This window comes from Corythoichthys intestinalis, chromosome 8, assembly GCF_030265065.1.
Source record: "Corythoichthys intestinalis isolate RoL2023-P3 chromosome 8, ASM3026506v1, whole genome shotgun sequence".
In the NCBI taxonomy this organism is placed as follows: Eukaryota; Metazoa; Chordata; class Actinopteri; order Syngnathiformes; family Syngnathidae; genus Corythoichthys; species Corythoichthys intestinalis.
Genome location: NC_080402.1, coordinates 25,490,840 through 25,509,446, shown reverse-complemented (window position 1 = coordinate 25,509,446; position 18,607 = coordinate 25,490,840). Strand labels below are relative to the sequence as shown.

The window sequence follows — 18,607 nt, the reverse complement described above, 5'->3', positions numbered from 1 at the left end:
TGAGTTTGGTTCCTGTTATGAATTCAAACACTTTGTTACCTAGGTTACATTTGCTGAAAGTGCAGGTTTCTCAGCATCACAAGAGACCACTGAGCTGCGTAATGTCAGTCTGGCAGAAAGAACTACTGTGGTGGAAGGTAAAAGAACAGTGACACACAAAGGGGACATGTCTTTGGCTTCTGACCTCCCCTCAGCCCAAGACGACTTTCAACAGGTTTGTTCATACACTCTGTTGTAAAATTATTTTTCAATAACAAACCAAATGAATTAAATTACAGTACATTTTAGTCATTGACTTGTTCATTCAATGACCTCCAGGCACTAGGTTATATAGGTGAATTTACCAGAGCAGAGCTCCCCCATGTGGTTGAAAGTGAGACTGTCAAAGATGACGGCACTGTGGTCAGGAGGTGTGTGAGAAGTGCCTGTGTTTGGTTTGAATTGTGTGTTCTTACATGCAGGCTCATTTGCTAACGTTTGTGGATAATGCTGGGTTGTAGCGTTATTACTAACAGTTGTGTCTAAAGCGTGACAACCCAAAACAAAGATACTTAAAGGGGAAGTTCAGAATTTTTGACATCGGGCTTAATCTTCGAGTAAGCGATGGTTTTATGATTTGGTGGAGTTGATTTCAACAAATTCCGTGTAGTTTGTTAGTTATTTGTTAGTTTCAGGGCTCTGGATTGGCTAAGCTAGCACCAGTCAGTTAGGCCGATTTAGCATGCCAATAAAATAAACATGGTATGCACACATGAAAATAGTCGATGACAAATGCAATCAATACTTTTGGCGATGTTTTCAGGATAAAGTTATTAAGCTTTACCATCGCATTTCAATAATTGCAGTATGAACAGCAACATTTCTTATTCAAAAGCAGGGCGGAGTGATATCACATTGTTTTTTTTTTTTCACTGCCGATTTTTTATGTCGTAGCCAGCAGCAAGTAACCAGTTTATATTGTTCCTCGTTCTTCATAGGGAATTTGTGGAAACTTTCCTTTGCCCATTTCTTCGGTCTGTTTCCACAGCCTCTAAATTCACGTTTCACCATGTTGCCGGACGTCAGTTAACTCAGCAGACTGATGCTGCATTCGAGGAAGGTGGGAAGTCAAAGTTTCAAACCTCCGATCAGAAAAAATATCATTGGAACGCCTCCACTATTTGATAGCGTTCGAGAAGGCAGGTTTGCTGGAGGTAAAAATGTCTTCTGATGGCCAAAATAAAAAACTACCTGTCGTGATCAGCCATTTTTGCTGTTTACATTCGATTTGAACGCTTTGAGGTCGCAACTGGTACCCTCCGAGCGGGATAAGTCCGACTTCCCACCCTCCTCGAATGCAGCGTGAGCACGAGTGGCCGAAGCAATCCTCTCTATTATGGTCGTATTATGCATCTAAAAAAAATAGTCCTGCAGAATGAATTGTGGCAGTTTTTTTGTGACATTGTTTTGGCCGCATGGGTGTTTTGGAACAATGATCTGCATTTTGAATTTATTTGACTATGTTGGATCTATTTGTAGATTTTATATTGGCATGCTTAGTTGGCCCCATTGACTCGCGCTTGCTTAGCCGCTCCGGAGTCCTGACACTAACAAATGACTTACAAACTGCACGGAATTTGTTTAAATCAACTCCACTGATTGATTAAACCCCCGCTAGAGCAAGCCTAATGTCAAAAATTCTGAACTTCCAATTTAAGCATTTTCCTATATTGGCATGTGTTTCATTCATTCAAAATTTGTCTTCAAATTACCTCTGCCTATTCCCCTATAAACTATTCCTCAAATACAAGAACACATGTTACTGAGAGTTGAGAATTGTATTAGAATAGGAAGAATGATTGTTATCGATCATAAACTATGATAGTTCTCAGTAAAATGCGGACGTATGTTAACTATATACCAACGTTTGATGTGAGATGTCATTGTAGCTTTTAGCATACACTTAGCAACCACTATGATGGCTTTCGTAGCATTGTTATCCTGCTTACCTTGTATCTTTGCATGATATCTAAAGGTATGCTAAACTGCAACTGGGCTTGGATTTTTCCATTTCTTTTCTTTCTTGATAACCACATTCGTCATGTACAACATACATGGCAAGTCAATCTGGGCATCTGCGGTTTTGGGGTGGATTTTGAAAATCGATATTAGAGGTGGGCCTAACAGGCACAGACTGAATCTGAAATAGCCAATCAGAGAAGCACGGATGTGACATAAATTCAATGCGACTCATGCTGTCGGTTGCTGTCAATTTGTAGTCTACAAACAATCATGGCATGCAGTCAACTTAAATGAGCGCACTGGTGGACATAAATTGCCATTTTTGGGGGAAAATATCAGAGTATACGGTGTACTGTCATGTACAGTATTAGGTTTGGAAAACAAAAGCAAACAAAAAACTGAGAATAAAGTGTTGAATAACGTGAATAAAGACGAGAACTTGATTTGTCAGTCCAGAATGGACCGGCGCGGGAATTTAATTGAAACCACAGAAGACTAGACTGACTTGCTATCTATCTTGTACATGGTGAAAGTCAAGCCGGATTGCAAAGCTAACATTCACCTAAAAATTCTGGATGAATGTCTTTTCTTCCGAGGACTTCAATCTTCTTATGTGTTTTTGTTCATCCTCATCTGCAGGGCCCACATGCGTAAAGGTCAGACCCTCAGACGGACAGTGGTGCAGGGAGCTGGGCAGCGCAAACAGGTCTTCCTCGAGCAAGTAGACGGCCCCGAAAAATGTTCCATACCACACGAACTCCAGCAGCATCTGCACCAGTTGTTTCACCACTACTACGAAGAAAACCAGGGGAACCAGAGTGAAAAAGATGAAGATGAGGAGGAGAAACAGTAGAAAAATGTGCAACACGCTCCCTTGCTACACTAATTATCCTATGCATTTGCCACATGCAATCCAAATGTGCACCTCAAAGCTACCACAGTCTTCCCATTTAAGCCCTGAAAGATTTTTTTTTTAACGTCAGTTATCCTCCCCTGCTTATTTAACGTATTCATTAATTGCTTTGTTCTGATGTTGATGTTTTTGTTGTGTTGTTGTTGTTGTTGCCTTTTTTTTTTGTGACCAAAGAATATATTTCCTGATCAATTTTAGGTTGTGTGTCAACATAGTCTTCATGTTTTTGTCTTTAATTATGTGGTAGAGCAACAAAAAAATGTCAGGAAAGGAAGAAATCCTATTTAGTTCTAGCCCACACTGAACACTTAACCTAAAAAAAAATACTCTCTCGAGTGGGTGCTTGAACTAAAAAAAAAACAACAATTATTCACGCAACACTGCCTCTCACCGCCAGACTTGAGAGATCATCTCGACTGAGAATAATAGCATAGTCTGATTAAACAATTGTATTTATTTACCACTACTATTGCTGCTACCGCTGCTGTGTTTTTGTGTAGGCAATGTGTAATGTGTCTTTCGGGCATTCTGATAGTATCTAACCTAATCTAGATAATACTGACATCTGTAGCCTAGGAATGATTAATCAACCATGTGAAGTAGACTGAATCAGGCATGACTACTCAACATTTGTCATTATGTTCCCATCTTTGTAGTTTTGTCCATCTTCACCTGTGCGCTTCCTTTCTAATCCTTTTTGTTTTATTCAAACTGACTTCGTTTGGCACTGTGTCCTTATTTTATGATCATGTCTCTTCTGGTATGAATGGTGAGTGTTTGAGGAATGTCATTGTGTTCTTGGTGTACTATTATTGTTGGTCCATGCATGACATTTTGCGTCTGATTGTTTTGAGATTATTTTAAGCACATTTTAGGTCTTATTTTAAAGGGTTCTTTTGTGTCGATGACAAGTTGGAACAAAGGTAGTTAAATAGAGGCACATTTTTGTACCTAAATTGGACTCCTGATTTCTGACTGTGTAAAGTTCTCAGTCATTTCTTTGTTTTGCCAGTGACAAGCTATTTATCGGGAAAAATCTGGCATATTTTGCCATTCATGTACAATTATAGGTGATGGCTGTTCCAATGTATTTATTTATTAACATGCTTATTTGAGTGTGTGCGTGTGAGTGAGGTTTTTTTTAAGTGACTAAAAGAGGAGGCACTATTTTATGTATGCAAACAGATGAAGAGTTTTATTTTACACAACCTATATTTGCACTCCTGAATGTCAGGATGGAACGTTTCCATGCTTTTTGTGCTTTAAATTATAACCGTTTATGTAATTATTTAGCAGGACAAATGGAGAGTACTCATCAGGTTGGGAAAGGGGCAAAATGAGAGGGTATGAGCGCTTCAATAAAGCTTTAGACACGCTCAGAACACGCTAAGGTGTGGAATTCAAACGTAATGTTTTTCTTTCACAATCACAATTATCTTGAGAACTGAGAGGAAAAAATAATGTGGAAGTTCACTGTGACAGGTATACTGTGCTTTTAATTTGAAAAAATCAGCACCTTTTTTTGTGTGATGACAGTTATGTACTCATACGATGCATATATATCAACATCTATAAGGGCATGTATTGCTGTTCAAAACTTTAAAAAAAAATAATAAAATGGCTGCAGTGTGTTTACGGCTGATAGAGAATAAAAGTCTACAAACTGTCTTTTTCTGTCCCCTCTATTTCTATTTTCTCTTGATTGACAGATTTCTCATTCAATACGAACAAACAAATATTGTAAAGTGAAAGATACTGCAAAAAATGTTTTATATAATCGCTGCTAAATATCGGCAGCATGTTTTTTTGACTAAACACTAAACTCACCAATGGAAACAAACCCTCACTGTTTAGTTACAAAAGCACTGTGTCCCTTTTAAGTGACATCTAAAAACTGCATTACAGCAATTACGCTCTCTAGGTGAGAACGGTAAATTTGAAAAAATTAGTATGCATTTTTCTCGATAAGTTTCCCACTTGCAGAAATGATTTAAAAAATATGCAAACTCATGTTTTGTACGATAGGTGTACCAAGCAAATAAGAGCAGTACAATCTTACCCCTACTTGCGAACGTCTCTACATACAGAATTTTCAAGTTAAGAAACACCTCAACGAAAAAATGTTGCCTCTTGTTAAGAAAGAAATTTCAAGATAAGAAAGGCAAAAATACAGTATGGCTGGTACTCACAGCTCCCAGAGTTTACTGAACATAACATACTTGGAGCTGCTCTGCCATTGCTATTGCTTAGGATTCCTAGCATCCAATTGGCTAAGAGGGACCTCTACTGTACGTGTGCTGCACAGCGGCCTCTTCATATGCCCCTCATGTTCTGAGTGCGTTAACTTTTGTTTATTCTTGTTTTTTTACACTATGCACAACTCAGGTTTTATGTTTGTTGTGCAGTAATCTAATTGTAGCATGTATTTGTAACATGTTTTGATGCATTTATATGCATTATAAAAGATTTATGTCTGAATTTGGGGGGCTTAGAACGGATTAGGGCATTTACATGGAAAATGCGTCTCTACTTACAGAATTTTCAAGTTAAGAAACTACTTCCAGAACCAATACATTTCGTAAATAGAGGTACCACTGTATAAATATGCTATCACTCAGTCAGACTTAGGGGCAGTTTACATGGCAACTCTGCGACACCAAGACGCTATGACTGTACACGTACCGTATATTACATTTTTGCATTGGGAGAAATCACTTATATTTTTTACTTGTAAAGTAACTTTTAAAGAAAGAACTTTTGTACTTTTACTTGAGTAATTTTTTTTCTTAGATACTTGCTTTTACCTCAATAATTTTTTGCACCTGTAGCTGTACTTTACTTTACGCCCAAAAAAAGTGAATACTGTAATTTTCGGACTATAAGCCGCTACATTTTTCCTTCTTTTTCAATCCTGCGGCTTATAGTCCAGTGCAGCTTATTTTTTTATTTATTTGGGTTGATAGGTAACACTTAATTTGACAGCGGCGTCATAAGACCGTCATAATTATGGCATGACAGTATCATGGGCATTAGTGAATGCATATGTCATTAGGTGTCATCCGTCAAATTATGTCACTAACTCCTTTTATGTCCAGCTTGGATCTTTTACTGTACATCCATTCAAAAGGGAGACAATTTGCCGGATAACACTAGATGACCTCTGTTATAAGCATTCATTAATGCTCATGACAGTGTCGTCATAATTATGATTGTCTAATGACAGTCTTATGGCACCACTGTCAAATAAAGTGTTACCAAATCCCATATCTAGCAATGAATGAAACAACCGGAACAGTAACTGAAGAAAAAATTACTATAGAACATGAATTTTAATTGTTATTTACATCTGTAGCGCTGCAATGCATGCTATTAGGCATTATGGAAAAACCAGTGTTGACAGCAGGTGGCAGCAGAGGTTGACTGTCCCCTCCAAGGGAGCAGTGATGGCCAAATGATGCTTCTTGAAACAATAAAGCTTTGCAGCCATTTGGTTCAAAGCTTCATGGTGACTCATTTGGTCTTATGAAAGTTATATGATGCCGCTGTCAAATAGTGTTACCGGTTAATATCTTTTGGTGTAAAAATCCCATAATACAGTGAGGACAGCTGTGGCTTATAGTCCAGTGCGGCTTATCTACACTGTAAAAAATTTCAGTGTAAAATAACGGTAAAGAGCTGGCAGCAGGGTTGCCATTTATATACTGTTATTTTAAAGTCCTGGTAATGTAAAAATGTTTCACAGTAATAGTCCGTAATCCAGAAAAACTGTTGATTCCTGTATTTATAGAAAATACAGTAAAAGTTTGTCAGCAGGATTGCCATTACCAGACCGTTATTTTACAGTCCTGGTAATGTAAAAATATTTCACAGTAATAGTCCGTAATCCAGAAAAACGGTTGATTCCTGTATTTATAGAAAATACAGTAAAAGTCCGTCAGCAGGATTGCCATTACTAGACTTATTTTACAGTCTTGGTAATGTAAAAATATTTAACAGTAGTAGTCTAATCCAGGAAAAACTGTATAGTCCTGTGTTACCAGAATTCACAGTAAAGAGCAGGCAACTGAGGAGCTTAAGTATGCTGCGTTTTTAACAAAAAAAATGCTGATGTCAGGTGCGAAACAGAACAGGTTTTATTTCATTGTGTTGGCAGGCAGTGAAAACGGACAGGAACTAGAAATGGTGCAGTCGGGTCGTGTAGGTCAGGCTGAGCAGGCTGGAGATCTGGCGTAATCGGGACAGGCAAGCAGGACAGGTTGAGCTCAATGAAGTGCTGGCATAGTCTGGACAAGCAGGACGGGCTGAGGAGGTTGATCGGGCTGGAGAGCTGGTGTAGTCGGGTCAAGCAGGACAGGCTGGGTGAGAAGTGGTGATCGATGAAGGGCAAATCCCAAATTACCCCTAAACAATATACTACAGTTGTCCAAACATTTCCACCGGTGAATAAACCCATGTGCTAATGGCCGCTTCTGGCAAATTTCATCTTTTAATTCTGCTAGTGATGGGTCCAGTGATACTAATGCGCCGGCGCGCGCGCCGAGCTCATGGAGCAACCCCTGCGTCGGTGCGCGTATCGCTACAAGAAAATCACGTGACCGATGCATGAACTCATTGAACTGTGTCGACACAGTCATGACGCGGCAAACTGGTTCAAAAGGAAGCGCGTCTGTCAACGCGAGGGAGTTGCTGAAACAGTCCACATCTCACGGTTACTTCCTCGTTGTCTAGCTGCTGTGGAAATGGACGTAAGACAGGGAAAACGCACTTGTCATCATTCATTCAAAATACAATTAATTTTAAGGTAAAGCTTAGTTTATTAGTGTGACGGGTGCACGCGGGTCCGTCGATTGCCGTCCCTTGTCTTTAAACTACGCATCAGTGTTTGATCCGTTAGCATAGTGGTCAGAGCAAACGCCTCTCGTCCCAACACGTCGTGCGCGTGGGTTCGAATCCTGGTCAGATTGCAATTAACGGATCCTTACGCGATCCCCAAAGTTTTGATTTTACTATCAAAAGTTATTTTTTAGCTGGTGAAATGTCGCATTTGTACTTTGTATATGACTAACCTGTCATATAAAAACAGTTGCCACCGCCTCATTGCTGAAGCATTACTGGCCAAGCATGAGAATGAAGTTTCTGATAATCCCCAAATAAACACAGGTATAGAACCATTCCTTTTATTTTCACACAGTCACTTTTTTGGTAATTTATTAGAAATCTGTAATTAAGCTATAATTTATTTTTTTGTCCACTTCAATTTCTTTCTGACGGGCTATGGTAGCACTTAGATGACAAAGTGGGGAGTCAAGGAGGAAATGCAACTGTAGATGAAATTGCAAAAGTGCAACGATGCATGGCTGAGCCGAACATGGCACGCAATGCCGATTTTCTTCGATACTGGAGGAGCCAATGGATATCTTATCCAAACCTCTTTCAACTGGAAATTCTTGTGCATGCCGGCATTGTTGGTTCCATGCGAGTGTGTTGTCCACAGCAGGCTTGTTAAAAAAAAAAAAAACAACAACAACTAAATTTAAAAACAAAAACAAAAAAACAAAACGGTTTTTGAATAAAATTTTATCAGAAAAAAAAAGTCCACAGGCATTCCTTATTCACCCATTCATTATTACTTACATTTTCACTTTATAATATATGTTCACATGATGTAAAGATATGGACTAATGCAATATGAATGCAAAGACTTAAATGATTTGATTTTACATGCTATGTCATCAATTCAGTGTCAGTCTGTCAAGTGGGTTGCCTGTAGGGTTTTTTTATGTCCAGCAGGTGTCAGTTTTCAATGACACAGTATCCACACTGTGTCAACACAATGTGTCACTGTGTCTCCAGCTGCACAGGACTGCAAGTGTCAATAGCCAAACCAGGCTGCAATCTTCCTTTCCTGCTTTTATAGCTCTGGGTTGCTCATGGGTTGATTGGCCAATCTCTTCCAGCTGTGCATCATTTCCATAGTGCTTGCATGCCAGTGCTTTTCCAATTCACGCTCTGTGGCCTATACTACGAAGCCGGTTTTCTGGCTTAGCAGGGTAACTTCGAGAGTAACTTTATCACGTGCGACGTAAGTTCGCGGCTATGCGAGACTACGAAAGGTGGATATGTTGGAACCGAGAAGTGTTGCCATGGCAACACACGCCACACGCCAAACCTGGTCGTGTCAGAGTTAGATCTTGCTTAACATCAGGATTCCAATTAACCACGCTCTATTTAAACAGCACTCCTCCGCGGACGTGACCTCCTGACAATGACAACGTACTTGGACAACCCATACGACATTGGCGCGCGGATTGTGAGGGGCTCTCTCCGGAGGGCACGGGTATTTCGGGACCGCCAGAATCCGCTGGCGTACCCGGAAGATGTTCTCCATGAAAGATATAGATTTTCAGCTGAGGGAATTCTTTACCTGTGCTAACTGATCTAGGCAGACGTCACTAATGTAACCCGCCGAGTCAGGCCCTCACAACCGCGCAAATTGTGTGTGCCTGTCCGTGCGCTCTTTCGCCAGGGACAATATATGTATTCCATCGGTGATGCTGAATATCTGCGTAAGAACACTGTATGCCGTGCGATTCGGAGTGGGGTATGGAAACGCTTCAAATTGATGCATTTATAATAATCATTGAAATATGTAGACTATTTAAACATTGAGAAAACTTGCGTTTTTTTCTGCCAACTCGAGGAGATTAAATTAAATGTCAAATCCACTGATAGGACAGACGCACAAATATAAAAGTTTATTGAATATGCATCTTACAGTCTTGTTTAACTGTGAAAAATCGTTACAAAAGACGGGCTTTTATTTACGCAACAACACATGGCATCCCCGCATTTCCTTCTTCTCCTGAGTCCTCACAAATATAACATAATTTTTTTTTTTTGGGGGGGGGGGGGGGGGCATGGGGTTGTCGGGCTCGGGCCTGCAAATCAAGTTTATTGATCGGACTCGGGTCGGGATTTTTTAGGCCCAAACTAAAAAAAAGAACATACGTATTCGTACAGTCAAGGGGACTAAACATACAATCATCCTGTTACGTGTGGTGATGCGTGACAATTATTTCTTACTGTTAATGTACCAAATCTTATTTTATTGTCCTGACAGCAGGCTTTATTTCTTTTCATGGACATAAGTAAACTGGCATATTGACGCACTCACAAATCACACGAACTGTAAATTCGCTGTCAACAGACCCGTTGCGCTCTACTCGCCGAAGCGGTGTTGGATTTCGCGGTGAGGGCGGATTTTAATTCCTCATAATTCCGCATGATCATCGCGCATTCCTCCTCCGTGAGGTAAGGTGCCCGTGCCATCGTCACAAGTAGTGTTTGACTCTGGTCACCGCCCCCTTTTATGTGAACGCGCAGTAACTCTGACTGGGTTGACACAGGTTCGACTAATCAACCTCATAATCAGCGTCGTAGCACCGATTGACCACAAACTAGACAACCAGGTTTTGTCAACTCCGGTTACCCGATGGTAAACTGGATTACTTCTGGGGAGGTTGAACTCGGTTCGTAGTATAGGCCACTGGTTGTCTGCTCAATGCTTTTTTTGTTGATGTTTATCAGGGTTTTTTGCAATGCGTGAAAAATCATTGTCCATAATACTCCCATGCCTTGCATGGGTTCTTCAATATGAAGAAGTAAGAGTTTGAAAAAAAATTAATTGAAGCAAAAAAGCACCTGTCTAATTTACTCCAAATGTAAAAATTGGTCTCGTGTGATGTGGGGACAAAGTTTGTCGCAGCCAGTGACGTTTTCACAGTAATTCACTGCCATACCACTAGATTGGTGGGGCTTTGTCTTTGTATGGTTTTGGGGGACTCTTGTCGAATTCCTTTCATTTTCCAACGGTCATTGAAAGCAATGGCAATGGAGATGGAACGTGTGCATTTGCAGCTGCAGCTGATTAATATTGAACAACAAATGTTGTCGATACAAATGTTGAAGCGTAGGTGACACAGAAGTTGTTTGCGAATATATGAAAATGGTGTTGTTGTTGTGCTGAACCGGAAACAATGTTCTGAGCGGACCAATCACAGTCCTTCGACGTTCATGTCAAGCGCGTTGACACGATGTGTAGTCAGGACTTTTTGGAGGTGCACGTCAGGCTATGGCGTAGGGTCATAATCGGGTCTGCGTTAATGGCGTAGGTCCGCCGTCACCGCTACGCAGAAGCATAAATCAGCCTTCAGGGTGATGGAATACTACAATTTTTGGAGAAGGGCCAGTTTAGATCAGAGTGGGGATACAACAAGAAACATATAACTTATGAGTAGAATAGAATGGAGGCGACGTCAAATAATACAATAATATAGCCTATAGTCCCTATAGGCCAGCAGTCCCCAAACTACGGCCCGTGGGCTGGATACAGCCCGGCTCCACATTTGGTCCGGCCCCGTGAACAATTTTTTTCCCTTTTTTTTCCAAGTATTATTTATTTTCTTGCTTTTTTCTGTGAAGAACCCAGAGAAGGTTATTTGGTTATTATCTATTTAATTAATAGTGTTATTATTATATGATATGATGTGATATTATGTTATATTGTATTATATTATATTATATTATATTATATTATTTTTATTTTATTTACTTTTGTTCCGTGAAGAATCCAGAAAGGGTTATTTGATTGTGGCTTTCTGAAAAACAATCAATTTTTACATTTTGGCACTACTGCAATCGTCACACTTTTTCTGTTACAAACTGACCCCGGCCCCTCATCAGAGAAGGGAAAAGTTATGTGGCCCTCACAGGAAAAAGTTTGAGGACCCCTTCTATAGGCCAACAAAACATCCAGTCTGGTGTTTGCGTCGATGTGATTATGTTGTAGTCTGAGGCTCAATTCCCATACATCATCCGCTACAGCTAACGCTAATGCATTTAGCTAACATTTGCAACATCAAAATTTAAAACTACAAACAATCAAAAAATAAACTTAATAAATTAAATAAATAATAATATAAATAGAGAAATAATTAAAAATAAATTTTATTGTATTGTAACTCCACTGTTGGATTCATATGAGACACTCGGATTTTGCCTTTTTAACCGCTCACCGGCAAACACTTTTTATTTATTTCTCCCCAAAATTCACTCAGCTGCATCTTTTGCAATAACAACAACAACAGAAACAATAGAACAATAGAAAACTGCCCTCTACTGGCACTCCAGAGGAATTAAATTCAATATTATATATTGCCATCCAGCAATCCTCAGAACTTTAGTTTAATATAAAATAATTTAGGTAATATAAGTAAGACTTAATTAACTCACCGTTTATAAATTGGTACACATAAATCCCAATATAAGTTGAAGAACAAGCACTGAAGAGTAGCAAATTTCATCTAAAGTCATCCTCCGAAGAGTCTCCAACATCCAAATTATGGCTAATTAGGTCCTCCAGGATTTGATGGCAAATTATTTGCGGTGTCTAGTTATTTTAATTTAAGTTGGCAAAAAACATAGTCTATATTGCCACAATGTAAAAGATGTCAGATTTCTGACCATGCTCCAAATTTCCAGTCAAAACTCAGTTTCCGAAAAATACGGTAGTGTCATGTAATTGAAACATTAACATACCGTTTACAGCATTTGTCTTGTCACTTTAATGTTGGTAACCCACAATGCATTGCTAACTACCCACAATGCTTTGCTAACTACAGTAATAAGCTGTTGAACACAAAAACGGTATTTTAGTGTTCAAAATTGGCCGTAAATTTACAGCAATTTTTTACAGTGTATGAACAAATGCAGTTTTCGTGCCAAATTTGGTTGGTAGCTGCTAATGATGTTTCAAAGTATCGGAATCGGCAAAAAAGTATCGGACATGCCTTTTTTTAATATACTTTTTTTTTTTAATTCAAATCGTTTTCTAATTGTATTTAACGCTATAGACAAAATGTCTTACACTCATCCAGAGTAGTTTTGGCTTAAACCAGGGCTATCAAATTTATTGCGCTAACAGCGGTAATTAATTTTTTTAATTAATCACGTTAAATAATTAAAGCATGCGCTGCATGACCAACTCACGCATTGTCGCGTTCAATCTATAAAAATGCCGTTTTACCTATAAATAGCGTTAAAAGGCAGCGTATAATGAGTAGAGAGAATTTTGACAGCCTTTGGAGGCATTATTTATGTGGCTAAAGCCTTACAATAACTCTCTCAGCAATTAAAAATAACGAGGGAGGCAATGTGGGGAAGAAAGGTAGTAGTTGATCATTTTCTTAACACCCTATGTTCTTTCGCAACGCAGAGAAGATATATCAATTGGTGCCCCTACGCACAGTCATGGTTGCAGTTCCCATCATGCATTTGGGCAGAAGTTAAATGGCTGCAGTATCATTTACTGAAAGCTCAACAGATACACTAGATGGCAATATTTAGTCACAATATACAAAGTCACATTTATTTATCCTTTAAGAATTACAAGTCTTTCGATCCATAGATCCCTCTCACAGAAAGAATGTTAATAATGTAAATGCCATCTTGAGGATTTATTGTCATAATAAACAAATACAGTACTTATGTACTGTATGTTGAATGTATATATTCGTCCGAGTTTTATTCATTTTTTTCTTAATGCATTGCCAAAATGTATACGATCGGGAAAATTTATCGGGAATGATTGGAATTGAATCGGGAGCAAAAAAAAAACAGCAATCGGATCGGGAAATATCGGGATCAGCAGATACTCAAACTAAAACGGTTGGGATCGGATCGGGAGCAAAAAAACATGATCGGAACAACCCTAGTAGCGGCTTATAGTCAGGTGCGCCTTGTAGTACGAAAATTATGGTACTTCATCCACCACTGCACAAAGGTAAGGGTGATAAAGTAGGGTTATGAACTAGGATTAGGGTTCCGAAGTAGGGTTTCAAACTAGGGCAAACATTCCGAAATAAAATGTCAAACCCAAGTCACAGTTGCAAATCATTGAGGTGTTTCCAATTTTTTGTTTCTTTGTGAATCTGTTCATCAATAATAAACTCATTGGCTGCCATTGACAGCCAATAACATCCAATATATTTAAACTGCAAAGGCTGACTTCAATCATTCAGCTGCCGTTGACTTGAAATGAATATTCATAGTTTTTAAATAATCATCATATTGACCAAAATGCAGTCACGATCACACTGTTAAGCTTATTTATTTACTTCTTGAACATTATAAGCCATCCATTGCCGTGCTGGCAAACAGTTACACACCAGTTCAGGGGCTGTGCATTGAATTGACATCGTACGTTTCATCAAAAGAAAGGGTTCTTGTTTTGTCCATTTTTTTTTTTTAGAAAAAGAGAGGGCTAAACCAGCTGAAAAGATGGTAAGGACACAAGCGTTGTTTTCCTGCTAATAATGGTCATGAAACACACCTCCCAATCTTTCATGCATGTTTAGCAATGTTGTGAATTCCTGTGACGATTCCTCTTTCTTCTTCGTCATCATCTTCCCGTGCAATTGGCAATGTAACACACTGGGAAAATGACAAAAGAAAACCCTTTACGTACAGCCGTACAATACACAAGTACAAACATTGTGAAAAATGAGCTCACTTTCTAAATATGTTAATACAAAATGCAAGAGGTGCTTTTATCTTTTTCCACTCTTTCCTTTCGATTCGCAGCTTTGAACTTTATTGTGTTCTTGTTTCTACAACAAGTTCCATGATACTGGAGGACAATAGAAACATTTGGGACAGGACTGGTGCACGACATTAAACAAACAAGTCAGTGAGTCACAACTCAAACAGATGATATTATAGTTTCATATGATCTTACTCAATATTTCCCCCCATGCACTACACAATAGTCTTGGATGTTCATATATTACATATATGCTACATTCTCTTATTTCTTATATCACTGATATAAAGGCAAACATATTCCAATGCAAAGTGTAAGCTCTGCTTTCTTTACATTTAAATTAGTATAATATGTTAAAGTCAGACAATTGGAACGGTATGACTTATAGCTCATAGCAAACATAAATATAGTTTGTAAATTGGATTTGACATAAAATCTTAATTCCTCTGATAGCAAGAATAGCAATTTCAACATTTGGTTTTGTTTTCTTCAACGATCACAATGTATATTTACATCACCAGAACTAAAGCAAGCTCAATTTGAACATTCGGATCCTCCAATTGTTTTTGTCTTGTATTACACGCACAGAAATACACATAAAAATACACAAATATTTTCCAGGAGAGGTTACAGCAGTAGATTTCTAATTGATATATTTCAAATGCATACCAAAACATCTTATAAAACAAAACCAAAAAAAAGTTGCCAATATGCTTGTTTCATAATGTCCTTATACTGTGTGCAGCCACCCGCAGGTGGTTTATTAAGAATGAAGTCCATTGATTAAATGCCATAACTGTAAAATGTATTAATACTTGTGTCCTGTGCCATGTCTTTAGAAGGTCAAAGTTTGGAGAGCAGTCACGGGTTGGCTTAACTGCTCTACTCACACATTTGCTGATGGGATGGGATGTTCTTCTCTTTTTTTTCAACCACCATTTCCATTAACTGCAAAACAAAGAGAGCAACAACATCAAATTGTACACATACAAACAAACAGGAAGTTATGACTTTGGCTTTGGAGTTTGTCTAAACATTTCTTGTTTCATTAGAACATACCTGTCAAGTTGTACGGTTTCGGCGTAATTTGTACAAGTCAACACTGATTTTTAAATGTGTACGCCGTACGTTCAAAATCTGTACGTTTTTCGTCCATTACGGGTTTTTTTCTCCGTTCGGATTTTGTCGCCATTTCGGCAACGAGACAATGTGCGTTACTATGCGTTACCTTGGTTAAATGACCCGAGAAAAGTCAGAGACACGGAGAGAGAAGATTGTTTGTTGTGACGCTGTAGCAAACGCGATGCTAGGCTAGGTGGCTCCAATATTTCCTGACTGTAGCCGACACTCTAAGATCTACGCCTAGATATCACATGCAAATAGAACCACATGCGAAATGACAGACTCGGCGGCGCTGGTAAACAGCCGCCATTTTAAAGCAGTAGACTTCTCAGAAAGGCTCTGTTGTAGTGAACCTTCCTAGCTAACCTAAGTAACTTTTTATCTAAAATACTCCTAAATCGGCAAAATCTTGACTTGAATCTATCTTTAAATGATGAAACAATTTTAAAACTTTCAGATGTTGAAAGTAGACGGAAGGGAACTAATGCAAAAACGGGAGCAATTTTAATAACTTTAACGGTTGATTCACAACATTAAATGACTTCCAAACATAGCAAAGGTTACTATGTTTTATTTATTTATTTTTTTTTTCGTTTGTTTTTTTTTTCATCAAAAAAGAAAAAACATGAAAGGTAACACCGGTTACTTTGCCAAGTAACTAATTACTCTTACATTCAGGTAACTGAGTTACTAACTCAATAACATTTGGGGAGAAGTCATTTGTAACTGTAATTATTTACTTTTTAAAAGTAAGATTAACAACACTGGTCATAAAGATGAAGTCTGCAGAATGAAAAGTGACGAAAGCGGAGATTTTATTCTGACAATTTGTTGACGAACACAATTTGCCCGCAACTATTGCTGATCACTTCTCAGAATTAGCAAAAGAAAGGTTCCCTGACTCAAAGATTGCATCGGTAAGTTAATTTTATCAATTGGCCTTTTTAATTTATAATTGGACACACTAACGAACTACCTTCAAGTCAAACTGAATTGCGAGCTGAAGTGCCATGAAGTGCAGCCATCAAGACATGATAGAAATTGCCAAAATACAATTATAACAAAAGTCACTGTTAAATTTTAGTAATCATGATGTAGCTGAAGATATTGATTGTTCTTTAATTGCACCAGGTTATATGTTACAATATTACCAATAAATTCATATTATTTTAAAAATTGAGTTTTACATTTGTTTCATATTGCACTCTATATACGACGTTGTAAGATGAGTCACCAATTTGTAAGGGCATAAGTCACTATTTGTAAGATTGCCAACGGCTCGGGTTGACAGGTATGTTAGAATGTCCAGATAATCTGCAGTCTGTAACATCACTCCTGTAACAAGTCACATGACATTTTGGAGGGAAAATGACAGGCAGTACTCAATTTGGACATTTAGGGATGTACGTAGTTCCCATGCGGTGTACTCACTTATGTTGCCAGGGGTTTAGATATTAATGGCTATATTTTGAGTAATTTTGAGGGGAAAATAAATTAACTCTATTATATAAGCTGCACACAGACTACTTTTCATTGTGTCAAAGTGTCATTTTGTCAGTGTTGTCCCATGAAAAGATATACTTAAATATCTGCAGAAAAGTGAGGGGTGTACTCACTTTTGTGATACACTGTACATCAGGGTTCACTAAATCCGGACCTCGGTGCCACTTTTCCTGTCATGTTTTCCACGTCTCTCTCCCCTAACACATCTGAATCAAATGATTATGTCAGCAGCAACCTCTTCAGAAGCCTGATAATGATCTTGATTATTTTGATTCAGGTGTGTTAGAGGAGAGAGACATGGAAAACACGAAAGGAAAAGTGGCACCGAGGTCCGGATTTAGTGAACCCTGCTGTACATATTCTTAGGATGTGGGGAAAAAACGGAGTATGTGGAGATAATGCATGCATGCATGCCCAGAAAGGACATGCATATTCCACCCAGGTAAGCCAGAGCCTAGCTTTGAACCCCTGACCTCAGAACACTGAAGTGACATGCAGTCATCCCCTGTACTGCCTCAAAAATATTTTCAATCTGAATTCTTCATGTGTTTCATGAAATTGCATTAACTTTTCCTTTTCTTTGTGCTGTCGTTTCTCTTGGCGGCAATGCTTCGAGTACATGTGTTTGCACTTGTGTCTGCCCTGGGCCTTTTAGTAGTGGCTTGAAAAAATAAACTCCGGAACGTTCATATCATGGCTGTGCAAAGCCACAAGAGGGCAGCATAAATTAATTTTTTTCATTGCTGGTTTTAGTGTGAGTGGGAGAGAATTTTTCTTACTTGGAAGGGATGCTGGGTGATCCAGAGCGATGGAAGTGGATGTTCTGCCACTTGCCGTCACGGCGGTGCCACACGCGGGTCTCTTCAGACTGCATGGTGCGAGGCATGCCACTGCCATCCATGTACTGGGTCAGGCGAATGTAGGCGATACATGCCGCGTTCTCCCCGATGAGATGAACATGTGGGTTCAAAAGAATGGTGTGCACTGGCTTGTTCCCTTTAGACAGAGCTGCAAATGGAATCCAATGAGAGAACATGTCACTGATTCGTGAATATTGTTTCATCACCGTTAGGGTTACAAAACATTTTTACCCCCACCAGTAGGTAAAGGAATTCGGTTCCGTATGTTTGTTTGTTTGTCTGTATGTTTGTGTTAAAGATAACTCAAGAATGAATAAAGGGGTTATTATTAAACTGCAGGATGTTTACAATACAAAATATAAGAGGTGATTAAATTTTGAGGTCATGAAGTCAAAGTTTAAACGTCACAGATGTCAGAAACAGAACTGCGATAACTTGAAAAAGGATTTGTCTAATTAGCTTAAATTTGTAGGGTAGGTGATATGATGAGAAGAGAGTGATGATATTTTCAGGCTTGATGGCTAAGGTAGAGAGCTTACTAGTGATGGCAGTTGAAACTGAGGGGCCGTTTACATGGTGACTCTCCGAGAAGACGAAAAATTTCAAATG

At 38.8% G+C, this 18,607-nt stretch overlaps 2 protein-coding genes across 12 annotated transcripts in view; one reads left to right on the top strand and one right to left on the bottom strand.

The window, feature by feature from the left end:
• LOC130919997 (ankyrin-2-like) overlaps positions 1–4,582 on the top strand; it is a 127,560-nt gene extending 122,978 nt beyond the window's left edge. Inside the window, exons 46-48 of the mRNA XM_057842706.1 lie at positions 44–214; positions 319–410; positions 2,641–4,582. Coding sequence (XP_057698689.1) covers positions 44–214; positions 319–410; positions 2,641–2,854 — 477 coding nt within the window. The 3' untranslated portion in view covers positions 2,855–4,582. The remainder of the gene's footprint in view (positions 1–43; positions 215–318; positions 411–2,640) is intronic.
• Positions 4,583–14,044: 9,462 nt separating this feature from the next.
• camk2d2 (calcium/calmodulin-dependent protein kinase (CaM kinase) II delta 2) overlaps positions 14,045–18,607 on the bottom strand; it is a 93,654-nt gene continuing 89,091 nt past the window's right edge. For 7 of the 11 annotated variants that reach the window (XM_057842910.1, XM_057842914.1, XM_057842915.1 and 4 more), the window contains 2 exons: positions 17,918–18,146; positions 14,046–15,461 (listed from right to left, as the gene is read on the bottom strand). In XM_057842910.1, coding sequence (XP_057698893.1) covers positions 15,458–15,461; positions 17,918–18,146 — 233 coding nt within the window. In that variant the 3' untranslated portion in view covers positions 14,046–15,457. Of the gene's footprint in view, positions 15,462–17,913; positions 18,147–18,607 lie in introns of those variants that run through there. The other 4 variants (XM_057842905.1, XM_057842908.1, XM_057842907.1 and 1 more) reach the window with 2 other exon arrangements.